We start from the raw sequence: 24349 nt of genomic DNA, 5'->3' as shown, positions 1-24349 counted from the left end.
AGGGCGTGTTGCATGCATGGATGCATTATTGCCTAAACAATTCTCAAGTGATCAGGAAGCAACGTGGAAGTAATTTAGAGAAGTTAAACAGCTGATTAGCAGAAATAATTGCTCCCTTTTATATTATATATTGAAAGTAGAGCCATAACTGAAACTCACCAAGGAATTTCAAAACCTTAATTGCTCCTTATGTTTTCCTAATTAACCTATTCCCTTGGTTGCTCAATTAGCTCCCATGCATCAACCCATTGGCGTTAAATTTCATACCAAAGCTGTTTTTGGTCATGGTTCTTCTAGCCATGACTACATTTCCAGCGATCCAAGCCACTTACGAGTTCAAAGAAACCCAGCTGTCTTTCTACTTTCATGACATCTTATCTGGTGCAGTCAGGTGGCAACAGGATTTAATGTATTAGTATATTAAAGTGTGTTGCATGCATGGAGATATTATTGCTTAAACAATTCTCAAGTGATCAGGAAGCAACACGGAAGTAATTTAGGGAAGTTAAACAGCTGACTAGCAGAAATAATTGCTCCTTTTCCATGTATAAATTGAAAGCATACCCATAACTGAACCTCACGAAGCAATTCAAAACCTTAATTCTTCCCTAATTTTTCCTAATTAACCTTTTCTCTTGGTTGCTCAATTAGCTGTCATGCATCCACTAATGGCGTTAAAATTCATACCAAAGCTCAGTGCTCCATCCATGTTTTTCGTCATGGTTGTTCTAGCCATGACTACATTTCCAGCGATCCAAGCCACTCACGAGTTCAAGGAAACCCACCTGTCTTTCTACATTCATGACTTCTTATCTGGTGCAAATATCACAGATGTTGCGTTTGCAGGTATTCCCGGCAAGATTTGGAACTACGATCAATTTGCCACTGTTTATGCGGAGGATGCCCCTTTAACGGAGGGCATAGATCTAAAATCCGCCTCCGTTGGCCGGATACAAGGCATGTTTATGGTATCGTCATTGGATGGACGTAATGCCTATGATATGTTATCAATTGTGTTCACAAACAAAAAGTACAATGGAAGCACTCTACAGATACAAGGAATTGATAAGCAATTCGAGCAATATAGAGAATTATCAGTGGTTTCAGGTACCGGAAACTTTCGATTTGTTCAGGGATATATTACGTATAAAACGGTTTTTGTGGACCTTCCAAATGCATACTTTGTTACACAATGCAACGTTACAGTGAGACATTATTAGCAAGAAATCGCGTGTATTTTTCTATTATACTATGTATCTATGAACATTTAGTTCATGTTCTTATTTTTATCATATGCTTAATTCGGTTTGGTTGTAAAAATTTGTTATCGTTTATTATGAATAAAATCTTGCTACATTAACCTTTTGTCTTATCAATGTTTGAAATCAAGCCTTTTGTTTCCATTTGTATTTTTCAGTTTAATTAGCAGCTAGCTAAGCCCTAGATGATCTGTTGCTTTGGAAATTATATAGCCTAAGCTAGTTAGCTGGCGAATGAGTAAAAAATGTTCATGTCATATCATGAAGATATCTGATGGCCTCATGCTTGTTTAATTATCTGCAGCATATATATAGTTGTCTTCAGGATCGCCTGGAATGATTTATTCAAGCTGAAGTTCAGCTCGATTCGTTTTTGGATCGGGCTCGAGGTCACGGTTGGTTGGCTGATAATTCGACTGTGACCTCCAACTTAAGTTTGGCTCGAGTTAATGAGAATAGAAATTTTGTAAACAGAGAAATTAATTTCAATTATTCAATACATTCGCACATTACTAGTTCATTGCTGGGAGATCGAAGATAAATTTTGATTTTAGGAACCCAATTTGAATATATGGTTCAGTATGAATGCCTGACTTTCCCTCATTTTTATTAGAGCATCTTCAAAGGAGATGTCAAATTTTGAACATAAAATTTAAATTTGACAGCTTATGTGATATTTTGACATCTTTTAAAGTTTTATTATCTATCCGATATGTCAAATTAAAATTTTATTTTATTTTATTATATTATAAAATAAATAATTAAATTAATAAAAACTTAATAATAAGCATTTAATAATTATGAAATCCGGACCGTTCACCATTTATTTTTAACAAGAGGGGATCATTCACTTACCTCGATTGAACAAAAAGGAAACAGGTCAACAACGATATTAATTTGAGTGCCACATGTGACATGAAAAAAAAAAAAAAGAGACAAGTGAGAAAGTTGCTAACATGCCTCTAAAAATAAAATAAAGTTGAATACATAATAAATACATTATCTGATATGTAAGAGCATTTCCAAAGGAATGTCAAAATGTCCGTATAAGCTATAATAGTAAAAAAAGACCACACGAATGTTCTCCAACTGAAATGTCAAATCCTATGTTGGCAATGACATAGATTGACAGTAAGAGAGTTGCTGTCAAATTTGATAGCAGCTTCAAAATTGATTATTAATGCTTTTTATTAATTTTTTTATTGGTTTAATCATCATTGCAATTAATGTCGTTGTTGACCCGTTTCCCTTTTGTTCAATTAACAACATTCACTTACCATTCATTGAAACGGGCATTAAAATCCCACCAAAGCACATATCTTAAGACACCTGCCCAAAGGATAACGTCTTGCCCCACATGAATCTCATTATGCTCTTCTCTTGCAATTAATACTACTGTCTAGTGATTTTTTTTTTCTCGCAATTTTAGATACGTAAGAGGTTTTAGATTTGACTTATTTAAATGACGAGTTTGATTTTCTTTTCGCAATTTTATAATCTGAACCTTTGTGTCATGTCAATGTGCATTTGCATTCTTGTGGCTTCAGATATTGTACCTTGCCCTTGCTTCTGATGCATTGCGTAACTAGACGTGGCTTGCTTTGGTGCCTCGCGAGTATGTCTTTTAGTTGTTTTGCGTTTGCTTGTTTCGCTTGACACGCCTAGTTTCACAGTCCTTGAGTTTATAGCTCCCTTGTGCTGAGGTTATTAGACCAAGCTAGCATCAAACCTGTCACATCCCGACCCGGGCGGGACCACTTCCCTGGCCCGCTCCACCACCGTATCACGATATTGTCCGCTTTGGGCCCCGACCACGCCCTCACGGTTTTGTTTTTGGGAACTCACATGAGAACTTCCCGATGGGTCACCCATCCTGGGAATGCTCTCGCGCACTACACGCTTAACTTCGGAGTTCCCATGGAACCCGAAGCCAGTGAGCTCCCAAAAGGCCTCGCGCTAGGTAGGGATGGGAATATACATATAAGGATCACTCCCCTGGGTGATGTGGGATGTCACAATCCACCCCCCTTAGGGGCCCGACGTCCTCGTCGGCACATTTCCGGCCAGGGATTGGCTCTGATACCAATTTGTCACATCCCGACCTCGGCGGGACCACTTCCCGGGCCCGCTCCACCACCGTAGCACAATATTGTCCGCTTTAGGCCCCGACCACGCCCTCACGGTTTTGTTTTTGGGAACTCACACGAGAACTTCCCGATGGGTCACCCATCCTGGGAATGCTCTCGCGCACTACTCGCTTAACTTCGGAGTTCCCATGGAACCCGAAGCCAGTGAGCTCCCAAAAGGCCTCGCGCTAGGTAGGGATGGGAATATACATATAAGGATCACTCCCCTGGGTGATATGGGATGCCACAAAACCCGCTATGTCAAGTCTTCCTTGTATCCTCATAGAGTTAAAGCTCTCCCGCATCCGACTTGGCAAAGCTTTGGAATATATCCCACTCACCATTCCGAGCAAAATTAGAAACCACCTCCAACGGCAGAGGCAGTTACAAGGCTAAGGTGGACTATAGCATAGAGAGAGTTTTAGTTGTTTAAGGTTAAAAATATTGATAATTTAGACTATTATATTATTTTTAATTGTTATAACCCATCCAACAAGTAAAAGTTCTGAAAAATATGATTATTTTTAGAAAAAGTAAGAGTTAATAAATATTAAATAAATGATTTATTTTAATCAATATCAAAATTTATTGTTATTATATTTCAAATTGTACACACATTAACACACACGTCCCAATAAGTCTATTTATTTTATTAGTTTATAGGGAGTAGTCTATAGTGATTAGTTTAGGTTTTCTAGGAGTAGTCATCCTGTTTTAAAAAGTAGATTTAATATTTTATTATTTTAGGTTTCCTAGGAGTAGTTTATTATTATTTTTTCCGACTTTTGGGGTATAACGGTGACCCTATTTCACTTTTCAGTTCAGAAAGCCTTCGTCCTGTCTCGTCTATAGTTCACAGAAACCAAGCATACAAGTGAGAAAGTTTATTGATTTTTCTTATCAATAGGTAAGTTTTTGACCACTTTATTTTTAAATCTTGATGATTTTATTTGTTTATTGCTTTAATTTTAAGAGTTCGTACAATCGTACTTTAAAATTTTAATTTCAAGTTTAATATATTTTTTCTGATAGTCTGATAGATTTTTTAGAAATATAATTTATTATATAAACTTGTATTATTAAAACAAGACTTCACAACAAGATGGAGAGCGAATTTCTAGCAGATTCAATGGTTGTGTACATTGAAAAAGAGTTTGCTGAAAAGATTGATTCAAAAGAAATAACAAAGGATTTTAATTCCATTAAGGATTGAAGGGCACAACTTGAATAAGTACTTTTTATTTTATTTGTTAAGTAGTTATGACAAGATTGATGATGTATTTTCTTTCTACTATAAATTGCAACTTCAAATGTTTTCTTTGTTAAATCTAGTTGAAACTTGCTTTATTCATAGTTAAATTTCTTACTTTAAATTATTACTTTCAGGCTTTTTATTGTGTAACTTTATGTAAGTAACAAAAAAATTTAACCATTTGATCTCCTAATAATAATTTTAATTTAACCCACCTACCAAATAATTTCTGGCTCCGCTATTGACCACCTCTCCCAAATGATCACGATTAAGAGACAAAGTAGCAAATTGAACTTTAATCTAAGAACCATCACCAAGTCTCCATCTTAAACCATCTTTTATAGCCTTGTGCCATGCAACACTCCTTTCCAAGTCGAAAAAGAGCCATAAAAATTCATCTTCTCAGCTTCTGATGTGACAATATAAAAAACGCACTTACTTGCACATGTCAGTTTTTATCTTTTTTATCTTTTTCTTTTTTTAGTGGTTAAAAATTAAAACTACGAGTGTAAACAAGTTTTTACAATTGTTATCTTAACGAATTCTTAATAGATAATCTCCTAGGTTGCGTCTTTGGTGTCGGATTAATTTCTTCTTTTGTTTCATCGATCATTTACATGATTTTCTGCACTTGTGATGAGATTTTCTTTTTCTTGGTGCGCTCGGATCCGAAACTTTTAATGATATATATTCCATCAACTTTTCGGATTAAAACATATAATTTTGCTGAACTTTGAGGGTGACAGGTTGAGAGATATCATGATATTTAGTTTTAATCGAAATATCCATATCTAGATTCACACGGTTGACTGTGTGTGTGTTTTGGATTGTTATTTTTGTATAATTATGATTGTTAACCAGCGTTTCTACGTTTTCTCGTTGCAACTTCTCATCAGGGGACGAATTGATGACCCTCGATTGATTCACCTGGAAGATATGAGATTCTGTTGGTACTACATGGATGCCACAGGGTTGTTCTCGTAAATCGATTGCCTTTTTGTTTCTTACTCGATCCTGCTTCTATATATTACTTTTGATTGATTACTTTCGCTTCTGAAAAACCTCAAGGGTACATGTAGATGAGGAAAGAAGAACCTGGAAGCAGAGATGGGTACGTTTCATCTTTCCTTTTAGTAATTGGTGGAAGCAGGACGCTACACATCGGTCCTTCAATTTGTAAGGGATATAACTTTAGTTGAAGTGATTCATTTGCTAGGCTGCAAATCCAGTAAATACTTATTTTTGAATATGCATTACTTCCCATTCGATTACAATTTATAGCGGATGGAAGCCGAGACTTGTATACTTCCCTGTTTACAATCTCTCTAATCAATTAAATGATTGGAAGCATTGACTGCCTCTTTGGTGATACAGGGGAGTGAGGTGGTACCATGAACCTGAATATTGGAAATTCAGCGAACCAGGAAAGAAATGATGTCCATCTTGCTACAGGACAGCTCTATGCTGTTTCAAAAAGATTTCGCTACGTGTATATCAATGGAACAGTAAGCTTCGATCTTAAAAGGGGTACGACATACCATGTTCCAACCTGATTATATGTTTGAAAGATTGGCTATTCTCTTCTTGCGTTTGTGATGCTCGTTTTGTATGCATTTGTGATGCTCGTTTTGTATGCATTCGTCAGGCATGTACTGTACACCATTCGAATAATTGATTCCCTGAACTACTCTCTCAGTACTCCAGTTTGTATGCCCATTTGCGGTCGTCCTACCTTGAAGAGCCTTGTTCATGGCGGGGTTGGAAGCATCACCATGATATTGATGGAAGTTGAACTGGGTGGCCTTGGAAATTACTTCAAGAGCTAAATGATGATGTTAAACCCAATTGAGTTTATACATAAAAGATTATCCCGTGGCTTTGATGCATTCTTCAATGTACTCCACTCTGGTATGTATTTTGCTGATGCCAATGTCTTGACTATGTTTCAGTACAAATTTCTAATTTTGGGATTTTCTGTTGCCTCACACACTCAACACATCACTTGTTAATAGAGATGGCTTTGAATGGGTTTTACTAATTTCACTGTTCCAGATTTTGAGATGGAATTAGCTGCAGCAAGGGCAACACATGAGTAATCTATACGTAGCTACTTCTCCTCGTCAAGGGGCTTGGACACTGATTCGCCTGGGAAGAGAAGGTATTTAATGGGTGTCGGAAAGTGGAACTAATAACGCTTTTTGCGGCTGTAAAAGGCATGGATGCCAGAAGGTAGTTATTCGTAAATTGATTCCCTGATTTGTTTCTATCACCATTCTTGCTGCTTGTTTATCTTATCACATGGCGTACCTTGCCTTGTTAGAGCAATTCATGGCTTTTCATGTCTAAATTTTCCAAATCATTTATCTCATTAAACTCGTGTGTTTTCAATTTGTTGCAGCGAGTCTATGAGAAACACATAGTCAGACACCGAAAGAAACCGTGCCCTGTACATTTGGTGCTTGAAATCTGGTCCTGTTGTAGGCTTGTAGCACGGAAGTAAGCCAGGACCTGTTTTGGTTCTCTAGCTTCTTATGTTTCTTTTTGTATTTGGCTATTTTCTATAAAAGTAATTGAGTTCTTGGCTGGCTCTTTGTCGATACAGAGGAGTGAGATATCATGAAATTCGGTGAACCATAATTTAGGAAGCGAATACTTCTGTCATGCTCATGCTACACGAAGGCTATACATCATTTTAAAAGATTCGTCTACATAAACATCAATGAACCTGTAAGCTTCAATCTGTATGCAGATGACAGATCTTGAAATGTGCATGTATCCTGTTTGAAAGATTTGATATTCTCTTCTTGCATCTGTGACGCTCATTTTGTATGCGTTCTTCAGGCATGTGCAACCCTCCATTTGAATAATTAATTCCCTGACCTGTGCTCTCCGTACCTGTGCACCATTTTGTATGCATCACTTTGGTAAAAATTTTATTTGAAGGAAGTGGCCAAGAGTTCAAACGTTGGATTGAATATACTAAGTTCACATGAGCATATGCATCACTTTTCTATCTGTGCAAGCAAGCTAAAATGGGCAGCCATGGATATAACTTAAAAGGTAGTTATCTAGCGACTCTTGTTGTGCTTGATTATCCTTTCAAAGTGTCCTAATCTCTCAGTTGGGGGATAGATTGGATGGTCGGGCTTGGTCGAATGTGCCGAGGAGTCAAATGCGATAATAGTTGAGCTTGATTGAATCTGTAAGTTTGCTATTGATATATATGTTGGTATCACTTCTGGAATATCTGGATATAATCTTTATACTAAAATTGAATTGAGTAATGGAAATTCTGGAAATTGTGAGAGAACCATGTCCTAATGTGTTGGTGTTTAATTGTTTTCTTATTGTTATTCTAATGGAACATAAATCCTCACCTTTAATTTGAAGAAACTATATTCCGCTGTTTCGGTTAGAGGAAATAAGTATGTCATATTTTCTAAGTATAAATATATCCATCGCTTTAGAAACACTGCTTAAAGAACCCCCGATGGAACAAAGGGAAAAATTACACATGTTTGAGTGTTATTTTTGTGGAATAAGAACACATATTTCAGTATGGAAGGCAGAGTTTCGCTTAATAGGTCATTTCTGAAAATTATGTGACGATTATATTCTATACCTCTAATTGATTGCCCAAAATAATTTGAAAGAACAACAAAATATAACGATATTTATTTATTTTGGTCTCCAAAATAATTTGATAACCAAATGCCCAACTAAAAATATATACACCCCTTTTTACTTCTTACATACATTTTGTTAGTTTGTATCATTTGATCATACGGCTGTAAAGTAAGAAGGTACGTATATAAAGTAAAATAGAGTGTGTGGATAACATATCCCTACAATATATATATATATATATATATATATATATATATATATATTACCTGGTTATACTTCTCCTTTGTATCTAAAAGCCCACAAAGGGCAGACTGAGAGAAACCCTAGTTTCATTATCCTCTCTCTCTCCCCACTCCACTGGAAGGAAAATTGGGGGTTTTGAGGTAGTGCTACACATCTGACTTCTTTTGTTCAAATGCTTGTATTTTTGTGGGAAATCTCTATTTCTTTGTTTAATTTTCGATTTTTCTAGCATTTTGTTCTCTCTTCCCACTCCACTGGAAGGAAAATGGGGGTTTTGAGGTAGTGCTACACATTTGACTTCTTTTGTTCAAATGCTTGTATTTTTTGGGAAATCTCTGTTTCTTTGTTTTATTTTCGATTTTTCTAGCATTTTGTCCTCTCTTTTGAGGTAGTGCCATAGATCTGATTTGTTTGGAATTCATATGCTTGTATTTTTGTTAGGGCTAAAGTAATCGGATATTTCTGTCAGCGTCTTGTGAGTAGAATCAAATATCTCTAAAACCGATGTACATTGGCTGTCCTGGGCTATTTTATTGGTCTTAATTTCAAGCATATATTCCCAAAATATCTAGTCTATAGTCATATACTACTGAAAATCAGTACATAAGCAGCTCAGTTTGGGTCTTTATTTATTTTTTCTTTACTGGTAACAAGTATGGTTATCTAAGCACTGGTTGGAGAACAGTGACAAGAATAGGGAAAGGCTTGTAATCATGGACAAAGAATGGGTTCACCATTGAAGTTAATTTTCAAATTCCCGAACCTTTAAATTGTATTATATTGTATACCAATGTAGTTAGTTACAATGAGATTTCTAATTTTTGTGGGAATTCTTTGTTTCTTATTTCTCTCTTTCTCCACTCCAGTGGAAGGATAAGGGGGTTTTGGGGTAGTCCCCTTGATCTGATTTTGTTTTGTTTTATATACTTGTATTTTGGAATATTTTGTGGGAAATCTTCGGTTCTTGACCTGTACTCTTTGTGTAGGTTGTGATTCCAGTGCTGGTGGTGGTATCAGTTTATTACAGTGAGCCAAGTTAATTGAGGTATTATATCTATAACTCGCTCTCTCTCTACTTTCTCTCTCTTGTTTTCTGTATTGTGTAGAATTGCATGAATGTGTGGTGGTTGGTTGGATTGTTAATTCTGTATTTTTGTCGATGGTTTTTGTCTTTTGAGATCTGTTCCAGCTGGGTTTATTGGGTTTCTTCGGAATTTTATTTTGTGATTGAAGGTTTACTGATTGATTTGTGGGAAGTTGGGTTTCTGCTTCTAATTTGAAAGTGGGGTTTTCCTAAATTCCTTTTTGTTTCCCGTATTGTTTATCTTCCTCAAAGTTGCTGTGTTATGGGGATTTTGTACACGTCTGATGTATCGAAGTCAGGGGTGGGAGGGGAATTGTATGATAGATAGTCTTTTGCTCTTTTGGTGTCTGTCGGAGTAGGGACAAATTTCAAACTCTTATGTTGTTTATGTTTGTGAAATTGCAGCTCCAATCAAAAGTTGCTTGCTTTTATCATTGCTTTGACTGTATGAGAATGTTTCAATGTGAATTTCATCTGTACTCTTATAGATAAAAGGTAAAAGGTTTGTTATGAAGTATGTGAAATAAAACCTTGATAGTTTAACTAATTCTGTATTTACACGTATGTAGATAACTGAATATGTGTAGAAGCTAATCCAACATTTGATATGGTTTTCTTATTGTTTGGCATATTATCTGCTTCTGATGTGAATTTTTTAATTACCCGCTTTATTCTTTATCTTGAAAACAAATGATGCCTGTTGATGCACAAAATCGGCGAGGGCTTTGGTACAACATAAAGTGTCAAGTTTGTGACCTTCGCTAGGTTGCTCTGGTCATTAGTGTGGATAAGTATGTAAATGAATAGGGACAGGGAAGCAAATAACACAAGATGTACGTGGTTCACCCAGATTAGCTACGTCCACGGAGTAGAGGAGTTCTCATTAGTTGTGAAGGGTTTACATAAATACATAGGTTCAAGCTCTCTTTTAGTGAGTTTTAGTGAATAGTTTAGTACAAATGACATTAGGGATTATTGTGGGAGAATGATCCCCTTTTATAGAAGAGAGTTTCTAGCTTTGTTCTGACATTGACACGTGTCATGTTGTGATTAGCCTCTGATATCGACACGTATCGCGCTGTGATTGGCTTCTGATACCGACATGTGTCGTGTTGTGATTAGCCTCCTGGTTGGAGGAAAAGTCTTGTGGGTCCTTGACGGTATGCTGTTGACTGGTGCTTAGTAGTTTCGGGATTGGTTAAGTATGGTACAAACAATGCCCACTATGGTTGCAGTTATTCTAGTTGATGAGGGTGCCATATTTGCAGTGGATACTAGGGGTTTCTACGACTATAGTGAAACTGAATGTCATGATAATGTTCATGAGTTTAAGTCAAGACTATTTGGTTTGAAGTGTGGGACACGACGAATGTTTGAACATTTGGATAAACATGTGCAAAGCCTTTTGAAACAGGTAATGCACCTTATAGTTATATCTATGTGGATATATATATATATATATATATTAAGATCATCTGACTTTGAATTAATGTATGACATAAACCTTATCGTTGAAGGAGTCGCAACGGAAGTTATGCGATTCATAGATAATAAAGGGAGAGATGTCTTTCAAATTGCTAACTTTTTGTGTAGGAAGTGATGGGCGGGTATTGAAATAAATAGGTTTATTAATTCAAAAGTCAGTAGTTGATCAATTTTATTTTTGTTTACAGAGTTGTCAAGCATATAAAGTTGCTTATTCATCACCAAACATTGATCTTGTAACTTCCTTTAATGCAATTAGATCTGGCTCTACTGCGGCTTTAACGGTCTTGGAATCCAAGTATGTGAAAAATCTGCATGATAAAACTTTAAAAGTTGTAAAACATTAGTTAGCATGATAAAAGTTTTATCATGCAAAATTTTCACATACTTGGATTCCAATACCGTTAAAGTCGCAGCAGAGCCGGATCCATTTGCATCAAGGGAAGTTAAAGATCAATGTTTGGTGATGAATGCTCAAATTTATATGCTTGACAACTTTGTAAACAAAAATAAAATTGATCAACTATTGTCTTTTGAATTAATAAACCTATTTATTTCAAAACATGTCCATCACTTCATACAAAAAAGTTGGCAATTTGAAGGACATCTCTCCCTTTATAATATATGAATCGCATAGCTTTCGTTGCGACTCCTTCAACGATAAGGTTTATGTCCTACATTAATTCAAAGTCAGATGATCTTGTAATATATATATATATATATATATATATCCACACAGATATAACTATAAGGAGTTAAACTCATGAGATTCAGTTTCACTATGGTCGTAGAAACCCCTAGTATCCACTGCAAATATGGCACCCTCATCAACTAGAAAAACTGCAACCGTAGTGGATATTATCTATTTTGAAGATAAAGAATAAAGCGGGTAATTAAAAAATTCTCATCAGAAGCAGATAATATGTCAAACAAGATTATGAAAAACAATAAGAAAACCACATCAAATGTCGGATTAGCTTCTACGCAAATTCAGATATCTGTATATGGGTAAATACAAAATTAGTTAAACTATTAAGGTTTCATTTCACATACGTCAAAACAAACCTTTTATCTATGAGTACAGATGAAATTCACATTTAAAACGTTCTCATATGGGACGATAGTGATGATGATGAATTCGAGGACTTCCCCCGGGAAAGGTGTATTTTTCATCTCCTTTTTTACTTTTTGGTGAGGTTGCGCGATTTATTTGATGATGGTGCAACCATGATCGCTTCTCTGTTTTACAAAACATAATCTCTCGAGACTGATGATCGAAATAGCGGAATGACTGTTAACGTTAGAAGACACTAACCCATTAAATCTGTGGTCTGTTTATAAGAAACCTGTTTTGGGTATATGATTCAATATCGGTCTCTGACTCTCCCCAGTTTTTATTCGTTTTTTGGGTTCCTTCTCATATTGACCGAACCTTTACTTCTAGTGTTTATTTAGTTTGGTTCATAAATCATTTTCGACAACTTTGAAGGGGTCGTTTACTAAAACTGTTTGGAATTGAAATAGAAGGATGTTGAGTCCATATAACTTGTTTATTAATTCATTTCAATAGGAATAAAAACTAAGTTGATTACTAAATTGCCCTTACAGAAATAAATTATTTTCATACTAATTAATTAAATTAAATTTCTTGATTAAATTTATATAGTAAAATTCATCTATATAAAAATATATAAATAGGTTTTATTTATTTATTAAAAGACGGTTATTTCCATCCAACCCCCACATCTCTATCTTTCCCATGCCTCCCTTTCATCCTGAAGGTCCAGGTGCACTGCCCCCCATCCACCCCAGCCTTTCCTTGCCTTATCTCTATCTTCTACCCCCTTACGCCTCCATAGCCACCGCCCTATAACTAGGTCATTCATGGTCTAGCGCGGAGCGGTCTCATTGTTGTCTCAATCTCGGTCCACTATGTCAGTTAAGAGTGCAACGGTCGAATTCAGGTAAGAGTCTAGCGATTCGATGAAACGAATGGAGATTAGGCAAGGTATGTGATGTGGCCTTGCACGGTGAAGGTTGTGGTGTTGACAGAGATGGAGAATGAGCTGCGCTCGATTAGTATCAAATGAAGGGCAATGTTGGGATAATCATAAATAGGTGAGGCATAATTGGTAGAAGAAATCCATTCCGGATTTCTTAGGTGTCCAAGAATTGAAATACGTCCCTCATGAAGGGAGTCTAATTCCTTTAAAATTAGGAGTTGGATTCCTTAATACGTAGACCCCATATGTATTTTGATTCCGCAAGATTATGTAAACAAAGGTGTATCTGAAATCGGAATCAATCCGATTACGGGTACATAATCGTGCCCTCACATTCTAGACTTCTCCACCACAAGGCCAAACACAAACCCTCGTCCCTCTTTCTCACCACCGCAATCTCCACCTTCTCTCCTTCGCACGGCCGCCATGAGCGAACTAAGCGAGTGCGAGAGCCAGAGCAAGAAACAAAAACTCGCGGGTCCGGATCCAGAATCATGCCAGCGCCAGATCCCGGACCTTCCACCGGATGCAAACAAGCTGCGCAAGCGGGGGAAACTCATATGGCACTGGTACGACAGCAGTGACGATGAAGATGAAAACGATGGGGCCAATCCCCCGGGCAAGGTGTTTATTGTCGACGAGGTAAATCTATAATGTTCAAATGGCTGGTAGGGTTTCGATTTTGGGTTATTTTTAATTTTAGGGTTTCTGATTGATTTTATGAGGAAGATCATCCTACTATAAATAAATCTGGTGTAATGAACAGCGAAAAAAGAATATGGGAAGAGATAAGGGCTCGAAGATCATCCCCCAAATCCAATGAAAGAACGAAGGATACTAGTACGTGCCCCACCAAACTTGATGTTGATGATGATGCTATGTGTGTGTTTCCGACGGATTGGATTGGAATCAAGGTTTTGTAATTTCAATATCTAAACACTCAGGGAAGGGAATTTCTATGCATTTCCTAATCCATGTAATCGGATTCCGTATTTCTGAATTCATAGAAAATTGGATGGGATCAGAATTTTGTACTTGTTTACGGTGTGCCAATCTCTGAATCTTTCAGTTTATTCAATACTAAATAGTACATTTTATTAACCTGTTTTGATCTTAAATTTGAGTGTGTATTTATTTAACAGCGGATTTGCAAATATATACGAACCCAAAAACGGGAGCATGGTTTTTACTCGAGCCGCGTGGAGAGATTCCAAAGTTTTGTGTAAGCTGTAAGAAGATTAATGACCACATGACCAAGCACTGCCCACAAATTGGTAGGTTTTTGTGTTTTTCTTTTGTTCTCCAATCTGAATCTCCCATTGTTGTACTCCCTAGTTGAAGTACTAGCTTAGTCCTCTATTTGGTTAAGAAAAAAACAGTTGTCATTGATGTTTACTTGGACGTGTCACGAGTTTATTTGGGTACAAGTGTAGGATTACCATGCTTGACTCTAACCCGAATGATTGTGCAGACTCTTCGACTCAAGTTCCTGACCTGAGTTGTAGACAATGCGGGAGGGAGGGTCACGCGAATACAATTTGCACGTATCAGTACTATGTCCCGAAGGGTGAACAAGTTGGGCGTGGCGCTACTCTAATTTGTAGATGCTGTAAAAAAGAGGGTTGCCATCCTGGTACGAATGATTGGGTTGGTATTGCTGTTCCGAATTATTGTGAGATTTGTGGGAAGCTTTATGCGCACGGGACTGAAGACTGCCCCCCCGGAAGCAAGGAATGGAGGTGGTTGGTGACCAAGCTGCCTTTGTTGGCGTATGAATAAAATATACCTAATTGAGTAGAACTGAGTTCTTGCCCGGCTAGATTATATGTTTCCTATGTTGGGTATGTAAATGTAAAACTGAGACCGACTGCGTTGTTCTTATGCAGTTTGGTTTTGACTCGTGAGGATATGTTTTAAAAGTAATATAATCGTATTACCTTAACCTCCGTTTAGTTTGTACAACTATTTTCAGTCTGCATCTGCAAAATGTGATGTATGTTGGCCTTTGACTCATGGCCTTGTGTCGTTCGGAGCCTTCAAGGCTTCCATTTTTGCTTCTTTGTCTGTTTGCCCTTGTGCTGTGTTGGCTCATTGCAAACTCTTGTTGTCACCTTTGGCTCTTGCCAACTTTGTTTCCCACCGTTGTACCCCTCTGTGGTCGTCGCAGCTCGATCTCTCGCTTCCTTTGTTTCTCTCGAGTCCCATGTCTCACTAAACCTGACTTTCGTCCCTGGCCCTCGTGGCCTTTTAGCTCCGTTACTAGCTCACTAACAATTGTCCTTGCGTTGCGCATTCATCTTCTCACTTGGGAAGCTTGCATTGCATCATTCTCGTAATCGTAGAAAAGTCATGACTCATAAATTATAATTATTCCAATACTCATTTCAACTAATTCCAAGTAAATATATATCTCGGAAGGTACCGGACAATACTAGCCAAGTCCACTTTCATGTTCACTCATGGTGATTGACGTGGTTTAACCGTACACATGTTATAATCAGAATTCTACACAACCCACCAAGCTTGACCCATAACGCTTGGGCCTCTTTCAATTTTGTTTAAACTCAGATTTTGTGAGCAAAGCCAAAAAGTTTAGGGTTGCTTTTTCAGCCAATTAGATGTTCATGTAGCTTCGAGCCACCTATTAATATAGGCAGTGTACTCTTTCTGAATTGGAATTCTCGATTATTTTGTAGTAGTTGGCTTAATGTGGTTGAAATTGAAGGCAAAACCTTGGCAGCTAGTTGTGAGCTGAAAAATACAACAACAGAGTCCCACATCGATGCTGCGCAAAACTACAACAGCCTTTATATATTCCTTTCCGCGGCCGTTTTTCGCGACCTCACCAGAACAGGGTCTGCTCTATGGGTTGTACATTTGTATCCTTGATTGCTATGGAGACGGGAACCTGAGTCTGGTGAATTAACCATGACCGTGTGATCAGAGCGTGATTAACAGCCCTACGGCTCTTGAATCGTTTGAGCGGTAGGTGATCGCTGTCAGCCGTTGTAACAACCGGCTGGGGTGGTTACACGATTGTCTGACAGACCCTCCCAACTTTTATATTTTCCTAAAATCCAATTGAAAAAAATGGGAATTCTTCCACTGGCCATTTGAAAGATGAATCTCTACCTTTTGAATAAGGTGCCTAGCCCGTCTGATTTAATAGTGCATTGTTAAATATAATTCTTTTTTCACATAATTACAGACGATTATTCTAAGGAGGTGAGAAGAAGGAATTCTAATTTCTAGAAGCAGTTTTTTCTTTTTTATTTCGTTTTAGATCGTATGAGGTAAGGCATATATAACATGAAAGTATCAATAAAGAGTGATGTTAGAGAGATCAAAAATTTTAAACCAAATGATGTGTTATCAATAAGAAATAAGCACGTTAATCGACACTTAATTAATAATCCAATCATGTACCATCACATCATTTTATTTGTAAATTTGGTTTAAAAATTTTGATTTCTTTAGCATTACCCTTCAGTAAAATAATGTAAAATTCTTTGTGAAGCCATCCCACTTGCTCAAGTAGGTTTTACTTTTAATACACCATCTTACAACCAATATTTTTAACATCACACGCTTCTATAAATTAGAACGGCGATTGGTCGTGCCTATCTTCAACATTTTGAACCAAATTTACAGAAAAAGAGTCTGGTTCTAGTTCTCCAAATCTTGCGAATCCAAATACAAACCCTAAAAACAGTGTTTCATTTTCATCTTTGTAGGTCAGATTGCGAGAATCTCAATTCTGAAGAAATAAGAACTAATCAAACTTTAGAGTGTGGAAGTCCGACCGGTTATTCGCATCATCTTCTTCCCACAGATCAAATTACACTAGAAATAGAGTTTGATTCTCGTTCTCTCTTCTTCCGGTCCCAATACCCTAGCTAGAAAACCTTCACTGCATATTCTCCACTCATTTTACTCTATTTTTTTGTGTGCATTATCTAAATTCAGTAAGATCAATTAACTAATGGATTTGATGAGTTGCTGGAATAGAAGCACAAGGGACTACTCAATAGTGATTGGAGCAAAGGCAGCAAGTTCAAACAAGTTGCCTTCTTCTAGCTAATGCACACAAAGGCAGCAAAGGAGTAGTGCCCCAGTCAAATGGCCGATGTGGAGCTCAAATATACAAGAAGAGTCATCGTGTGTGGTTGGGAACCTTCGATGACGAAGAAGAAGCTGCTTTAACCTACAACAATGCTTCGTTAAAGTTCTGGGGTCTTGATGCCATCACAAATTTCAGTCGGAACCAAATGACACCCTACGAACATGATGTCACTGAGGCTCTTTTCTTGGAGTCCCATTCCAAGGCTGAGATCATTGACATGCTTCGAAAAAATTCTTATGCCAACGAGCTCGAGATGTACAAGCATAAGTTGTAAAATGGTGGTGCCCTAGGCCTTGATGCCGGCGGAAAGCGTATGAAGTGTCACCTTGATTTAATGGACACATGTAGTAGCGAGAGGGAGTTGCTTTTCGAGAAAGTGGCACCACCAAGCGATGTAGGGAGATTGAACCGCATGGTTATACCAAAACAACATGCAGAGAAGCATTTTCAGGTTCATTTGAGTGTAGGGTTTGGTAAAGGGATGTTGTTGAAATTTGAGGATGAGATGGGTAAAGTGTGGAGGTTTGGGTATTGTTATTGGAGTAGTAGTCAGAGTTATGTGTTGAGCATACGCTGCATTAAATGGTGTTGAACAAAAATGAAGTTAGAGAAATTAGCTTTTGATGTTCTTCTGGAATTTTTGTTGGTTCCAGGAGTTATCTTTGACATTAGATTTGTGAATTCCAAAGGGATCTGGGCCATTCGTTTAGGAATGCGTCTATATTGGACTGCTTCATGGGCCTATGAGCCCAAATAAATTATTATAGAGGCCCAATAGAATATGAAAAGCTAGTTGACAAATATAAAATTGGGGAATGGGGATTTAAATCCCTGACTTTTTACTTGGAACTTGAAAAGTAAATAAGGGGTGAGGGTTTGAAACTGAGTTTGAACCCAAACATAATCAATGTGTTGAACAAAAAGATCATAATTATGGACGCAAATTTTCGCCGTCTTCTCATTTGACGAAAATGCATCTGCAAAATAATAACATCTAAAATTAAGGCCAAAAGTCTCACGAATCTACGATGAATTGTTGGGGGGCGTGCTTTGGCAGAAGAATTTCAGATGCCAAAGTTAGAATTTGAGAGAAAAAGTGTTTGGAAATTTTTGGTGGAGAAAGAACTTAGGTTTTTGGAGAAAGAACAAAGAATGGATTCGCTTTGTGAAGGAGAAAAAGCTGAAAGGTGGATTCACTTTGCGAATCCACCCTTTGCTCAACACATAACTCTGACTACTACTCCAATAACAATACCCAAACCTCCACACTTTACCCACATCATCCTCAAATGTCAACAACATCCCTTTACCAAACCCTACACTCAAATGAACCTGAAAATGCTTCTCTGCATGTTGTTTTGGTATAACCATGCGGTTCAATCTCCCTAGATCGCTTGGTGGTGCCACTTTCTCGAAAAGCAACTCCCTCTCGCTACTACATGTGTCCATTAAATCAAGGTGACACTTCATACGCTTTCCGCCGGCATCAAGGCCTAGGGCACCACCATTGTACAACTTATGCTTGTACATCTCGAGCTCGTTGGCATAAGAATGTTTTCGAAGCATGTCAATGATCTCAGCCTTGGAATGGGACTCCAAGAAAAGAGCCTCAGCGACATCACGTTCGTAGGGTGTCATTTGGTTCCGACTGAAATTTGTGATGGCATCAAGACCCCAGAACTTTAACGAAGCATTGTTGTAGGTTAAAGCAGCTTCTTCTTCGTCATCGAAGGTTCCCAACCACACACGATGACTCTTCTTGTATATTTGAGCTCCACATCTGCCATTTGACTGGGGCACTACTCCTTTGCTGCCTTTGTGTGCGTTAGCTAGAAGAAGGCAACTTGTTTGAACTTGCTGCCTTTGCTTCAATCACTGTTGAGTAGTCCCTTGTGCTTCTATTCCAGCAACTCATCAAATCCATTAGTTAATTGATCTTACTGAATTTAGATAATGCACACAAAAAAATAGAGTAAAATGAGTGGAGAATATGCAGTGAAGGTTTTCTAGCTAGGGTATTGGGACCGGAAGAAGAGAGAACGAGAATCAAACTCTATTTCTAGGGTAATTTGATCTGTGGGAAGAAGATGATGCGAATAACCGGTCGGACTTCCACACTCTAAAGTTTGATTAGTTCTTATTTCTTCAGAATTGAGATTCTCGCATACTGACCTACAAAGATGAAAATGAAACAGGGTTTGTATTTGGTATTTGGATTCGCAAGAAGTGCAGAACTAGAACAAGAGTCTTTTTCTGTAAATTTAGTTCAAAATGTTTTAGATAGGCAGGACCAATCGCCGTTCTAATTTATAGAAGTGTGTGATGTTAAAAATATTGGTTGTAAGACGGTGTATTAATAGTAAAACGTACTTGAGCAAGTGGGATGGTTTCACAAAGAATTTTACATTATTTTACTAAAAGGTAATGCTAGGGAGATCAAATTTTTTGAACCAAATTCGCAAACTAAATGATGTGGTTGTAGATGATTGAATTATTAATTTAAGTATCGATTAACGAGTTTGTTTCTTATTGATGACACATTATTTAATTTGTAATTTGATTTAAAAATTTTGATCTCTGTAAGCTTGACCGTTTGGCGTATCCTTGCTATCAATGACTTAGTTTGTGACCCTTCCGAACTGAAAGTAGGATCGATAACCTTATGAGATACTTCTGAACCGCCTTCACTTGTAATAGGATAGTAAACCATCTGAGGTCCCTGTGAAACTTCTTGATTTGCAATTGGATTCAAAGTTGGTTGCCCTGTAACTTGCCCCACATGACCCCCTCTGCTTGCCAAACGTCCTCCAAGAGTCAGTTTAAAACAAATCAAGAAATCATTCCAGCCGTCTATTTCATATGAAATTATATGAACAAATCATGTGTACTTACAGGTTGCCTAGCCCTTCTACTAGGCAACACTTTATTTTGCTAGATTTTGTTGAATTTTCTTCGATTTGGTCTTACAAGCTACTACTAATTTGCTTCTACTTGATGGTATTAGACTATGTTTTAAACATTTTTTTTTGTTCAGCTGGGAATGATATGGACATGTGTCCAATGTATTCTAAGAACTAATTTGCTTCCACTTGGTGGTATTAGAATATGTTTTAAACATTTTTTGTTCAGCTGGGAATGATATGGACATGTGTCCATTGCATTCGGTCTTGGAATGCTATATTTACATTTTTTTTTGTTCCTCTGGGGTTAAGATTATAAAGTTGTTGTCTTCTAAGGCAATTATTGTTGTCATGTCCCATTATGCAAACCTACCCACAAATAATTTTCCTATTTTTAATTTGACCATTTTAATTCTCAAGTTTATTTCCATTAGCCAAATTATTATAAACTTATTCATAAAATTCAAAAAAATAAAAAAAAATAAAAGTTTAATCTCTTCCCAACTCCACCACCTCCCTAAAGTTCTTTTTGTTATCTTTCATCCGGAACCGGAAAGGTCAAAAGACAAGTACCCAATGTAATTTAAAACTTAAACCATCAAATTAGACTTACCGCATCAAAACAGGTAATTGATGAGCCGCCGGCTAAAGGTGTCGGAAAGCTGCGAGCATGTTTTGGGTTGTCGTGGTGTGAAAAACGTTTTTAAAAGCAGGGGTTTCTACTGCTTTGGATCAATAATTTAAAATAATAATAATAATGTCATTTATCAAACATAATTTTAATCCTAATTTTTTTATAATGCTGTTTTTGAAAATATTTCAGCAATGTCAAACCAACCCTAATTACAACACTTATGGATTTTTTCCATCTTTTATTGTAAAAAAAATTGAATTTTCCTAATTTTCAAGTAGTGGATTGTTCGGGTGATTATTGTGGAGCAAAAAATAATCAAGAAAATTATAGAGGCGACACGTAGACTTTTGGGTAGAAAAAGATAAAATTATCTTTGAGGCACACCGGGATTCCCACGCGCATGACAATAACGGCTCAATCGAGGTCAAAAGTGATCAAAATGATATTTATTCAAAACCCTCTCATCACTCCTCATCAAATCCTCCCCACAAGGTAACTCTCAATTATTTTTTTCAAATTGGGATTAATTACCAAATTAATTACAAGATATTATTTGACATAATATCATTCAATTAGAGCAAAATTTCCACCATAAGTGGCAGGTCCCCATTTCTCCAAATAGGGCCGACCACACCCTTATATATAGCCCCACGTTTCTCCAGAAACCTAAGTTCATTAACTCCCAAAAATTCCGAAACACTTTTTCTCTCAAATTCTAACCTTCGCATCGGAAATTCTTTGGCCAAAACCATCCTCATTCATCGTGGGCGCGTAAGACTTTTGTCCTTAATCTTAGGTGTTATTATTTTGGAGGTGCTTTTTCGTCAAAGGAGAATATGGCGGAAATTTACATCCACAAATTGGTGCTTTCATTGAGAGTTTGATTCACACGCTCGAAGAAGACTCACATTCAAGGTTTTCTATTTTTTTGTTCATTTGTAGATTTTTCGTACATTCTTATTCCTAGAATTTTTTGTTCTTTGAATAAACGTAAAATAAAAGTACAATGACAAGAAATTCGGAAACCACGACAAACGAAACTTCTTACGTTCAAGGATTTGGACTACGACGATCTATGAGGCTCAACGCGGTGATGAGTGAAGCGGCACCACCCCCACGAGGCACCACCATGGCTATGCCAACGGTAGCAGCCACCGTGGCAACTCATGACAAAGTTCGAGCCCAAGGTGGAAGCCTTACCTTGCAACTGCAAGCCCATGCCACATTGCAACAGCAAGCGCATGCCCACGCCACAAAGGATTCTAGCTAGACCCAACGCAAGGAGACCCAAGTTGTAGCTTCAGCAACCAAGGCAGCAGCACAGACCTCGCGGGCCCAAGGCTAGCGTGAGCCCAATATGTCCCAAGGCCCACTACTACATAACCATTTATTAGTGGCACTTTGATAACCGACAAAAACATATCTTATTATCGGATCTTAAGAAAGAACCGACAGAAAATGGATGCAGTGACGGGTATAATAAGCAACAGAATTGCATGCGTTAGGAAATGAATTTTACGACAGAAAATACTGTAAAACCGACAGAAATGATGTCGAATATAACCGACAGTAAATGCCAAACTATTGTCGGATATTATCAATTAATGTCGGTTCTGACCACCAGAAAATTAAAAAATGTCGTCGGATTCACATCCTCATCCTGTCGATCATAACCGACAAAAAAATTTAAAAAAAATAAAATCTACTACTTTCCGTCGATCTCAACCGACAAAAAAGTATTGATAATTTAAAAAAAATATATTTGAAATTTTCTATTTGTTTTTTACATTTTACAGAATAAATTAAAACAAATTAATAAGTGAATAAAATAATCAAAGCTTGTAACAAACATAATATGCATTCAAATATAAATTAACCTACTATAATGTCTTTTGAATCCGTCATAACACATAAAATAGACGTTAAATATAAATTAACCTACAATACAGTCATCTGAATCCGCCATAATATATAACTAAACAAAAAACCATTTGTTCGACGTAGATAAAGTGTTAGGCATATCCGTAAAGAAAACCAACAAACTATTCAATAGAACCCCAGCCTTTTGCCGAACCTCCTTGTGCTCCAGGGCCTTCTGCCGACCCTCCCTGTGATCCAAAGCCTTCTGCCAATCCTCCATGTGCTCCCAAATACCTCAGCACATCCCCATCAAAACTACCCGACAGTAATCCGAAAATCAAACCTGGGGATAATCCACCATTGAAACCACCTGGAGAAATATGTGAGTCACCGGGAGAAGCCATCTAAGGTCGATATACTGGCATTGGATATTGTGGCTGAAACGGCATATGCTATATGGGATATGCAAGCGCATGTGGCTGACCGGGGGTCGAATGCTGTGATGCTTGAGGGCTGAGTGGTGGCCGCTGCAAATGTTGTGGAATAAGCAACATCAATATTTGTTGTTGCTGCACCAAGAACTGCTAATTCATCACCTGCTGCTACTAATTTACCTGCTCCTGCGAGGTCTTTGATTTCTCAAGCTCAGCCTTTACCTCCGTCAACTTTCTAGAGGCTTCTTCCTCCCTCCTCCTCAATTCGTTGTTCTCAGCTACCACATTGGCCAATGCATCCTTGGATGATTTCCTAGAAGACCTAGCACCTGAAGAGCTTGCATATGACACCATCTCTGGTATCACCCCATGACCATAACCTCGAACCCTATTTCTAGTCTCATAACCCATCTGCTCAACATAAATCTGTGTTCTAACCTCAGAGGTTTCGGCACTGGGGGCACGATGGAACCTCTACGCTGAGCAATCCTATCGGCAATCGAACTAGCCATCTTTGGCATGGCTAGCGTTACTCGTTTAGATCTAGTAGCCTTATCTTTCTCCTCCTTTGAAGAAGTCAAGTCAATCACAAGCCTGGGGGTAGTTGGCAAACCTTCGCGACAGCAAAAAAAAGTCTTTGGCTTTTTCTTAGCTGGTATCTCTTAAGTAGGCGGGGAATATCTCTTTTTTCCACCTTCATTTGCAGTGGGCTCCACAATGACGATCGGACGAGGTAGTGCCTCCACCTTGATCTATTTTATCTCTTCTCTCGGGGGCAACCCACCTTTCTCCCGACGAAGAGGACTAAGGAGTCAACGACATTCACGATACTCAGCAAGGATACCCAAAGCAACATGCACTTTCTTCATGTCTGGAGAGGTCTTAGGAGTTTAGCCGAATTCTAAATCTACATAAGCAGAGAATGACAATCAACAAATCAGAAAGCAACTTAGCAAAAGCACAAAGCAGGCGAATGACTAAGCAGTCTACTTACCAGTAATGAAAGTTGTCGGAACACGCAGCTCAGGGGAAGAATCAGATTCCTACTCTCCACTTATCTCCAAAGTTTCCTTAGCCTAGTCATGATCCCCTTTGCTCAAATGATCAAAAAGCCTATGACGGGATTGCAGCTGCCCAACTTCCTCCATATGGCCTACGTCAAAGAAGTACCAAAATTCGTTGACAGTTAGATCCAAGTCAAAGAATTGGCTTAGATTGAGGAACCCACTATCACATGAACCGTATTCAGAAAACATTGAAAGGGGCACACTTCATGGAGCAAAGCACTTCCTGGAAAACGGCATGGGAAAAGTAAATCC

The 24349-nt window shown here is 37.7% G+C and overlaps 2 protein-coding genes, 1 non-coding gene and 2 pseudogenes across 3 annotated transcripts; 4 read left to right on the top strand and 1 right to left on the bottom strand.

Annotated features, from left to right (window-relative positions):
• LOC148694130 (dirigent protein 1-like) lies at window positions 1-1370 on the top strand. The gene has a single exon (XM_088700233.1). The coding sequence runs from the start codon at window positions 657-659 to the stop codon at window positions 1218-1220; it is 564 nt and encodes a 187-aa protein (XP_088556359.1). The 5' UTR covers window positions 1-656; the 3' UTR covers window positions 1221-1370.
• A 12149-nt stretch (window positions 1371-13519) lies between these two features.
• LOC137740830 (uncharacterized) lies at window positions 13520-15021 on the top strand. The gene is made up of 4 exons (XM_068480637.2): window positions 13520-13721; window positions 13846-13919; window positions 14222-14353; window positions 14551-15021. Exons 1-4 carry the CDS (start codon window positions 13606-13608, stop codon window positions 14856-14858), a joined length of 630 nt encoding a protein of 209 aa, XP_068336738.2. The 5' UTR covers window positions 13520-13605; the 3' UTR covers window positions 14859-15021.
• Window positions 15022-15861: 840 nt separating this feature from the next.
• Window positions 15862-18239, top strand: LOC148694129 (AP2/ERF and B3 domain-containing transcription repressor RAV2 pseudogene; annotated as a pseudogene).
• Window positions 15916-16129, top strand: LOC137741253 (small nucleolar RNA U3). Its single transcript, XR_011069280.2, has one exon. It is a non-coding gene; the product is annotated as a small nucleolar RNA U3 (small nucleolar RNA).
• A 2-nt stretch (window positions 18240-18241) lies between the features above and the next one.
• LOC137740425 (AP2/ERF and B3 domain-containing transcription repressor RAV2 pseudogene) lies at window positions 18242-19463 on the bottom strand (annotated as a pseudogene).
• Window positions 19464-24349: the final 4886 nt, after the last annotated feature.

This window comes from Pyrus communis, chromosome 9, assembly GCF_041283825.1.
Source record: "Pyrus communis isolate YQ-2024b chromosome 9, ASM4128382v1, whole genome shotgun sequence".
In the NCBI taxonomy this organism is placed as follows: Eukaryota; Viridiplantae; Streptophyta; class Magnoliopsida; order Rosales; family Rosaceae; genus Pyrus; species Pyrus communis.
Note: the sequence above shows the minus strand (reverse complement) of the source record. Positions and strands in the feature narration are given on the sequence as shown.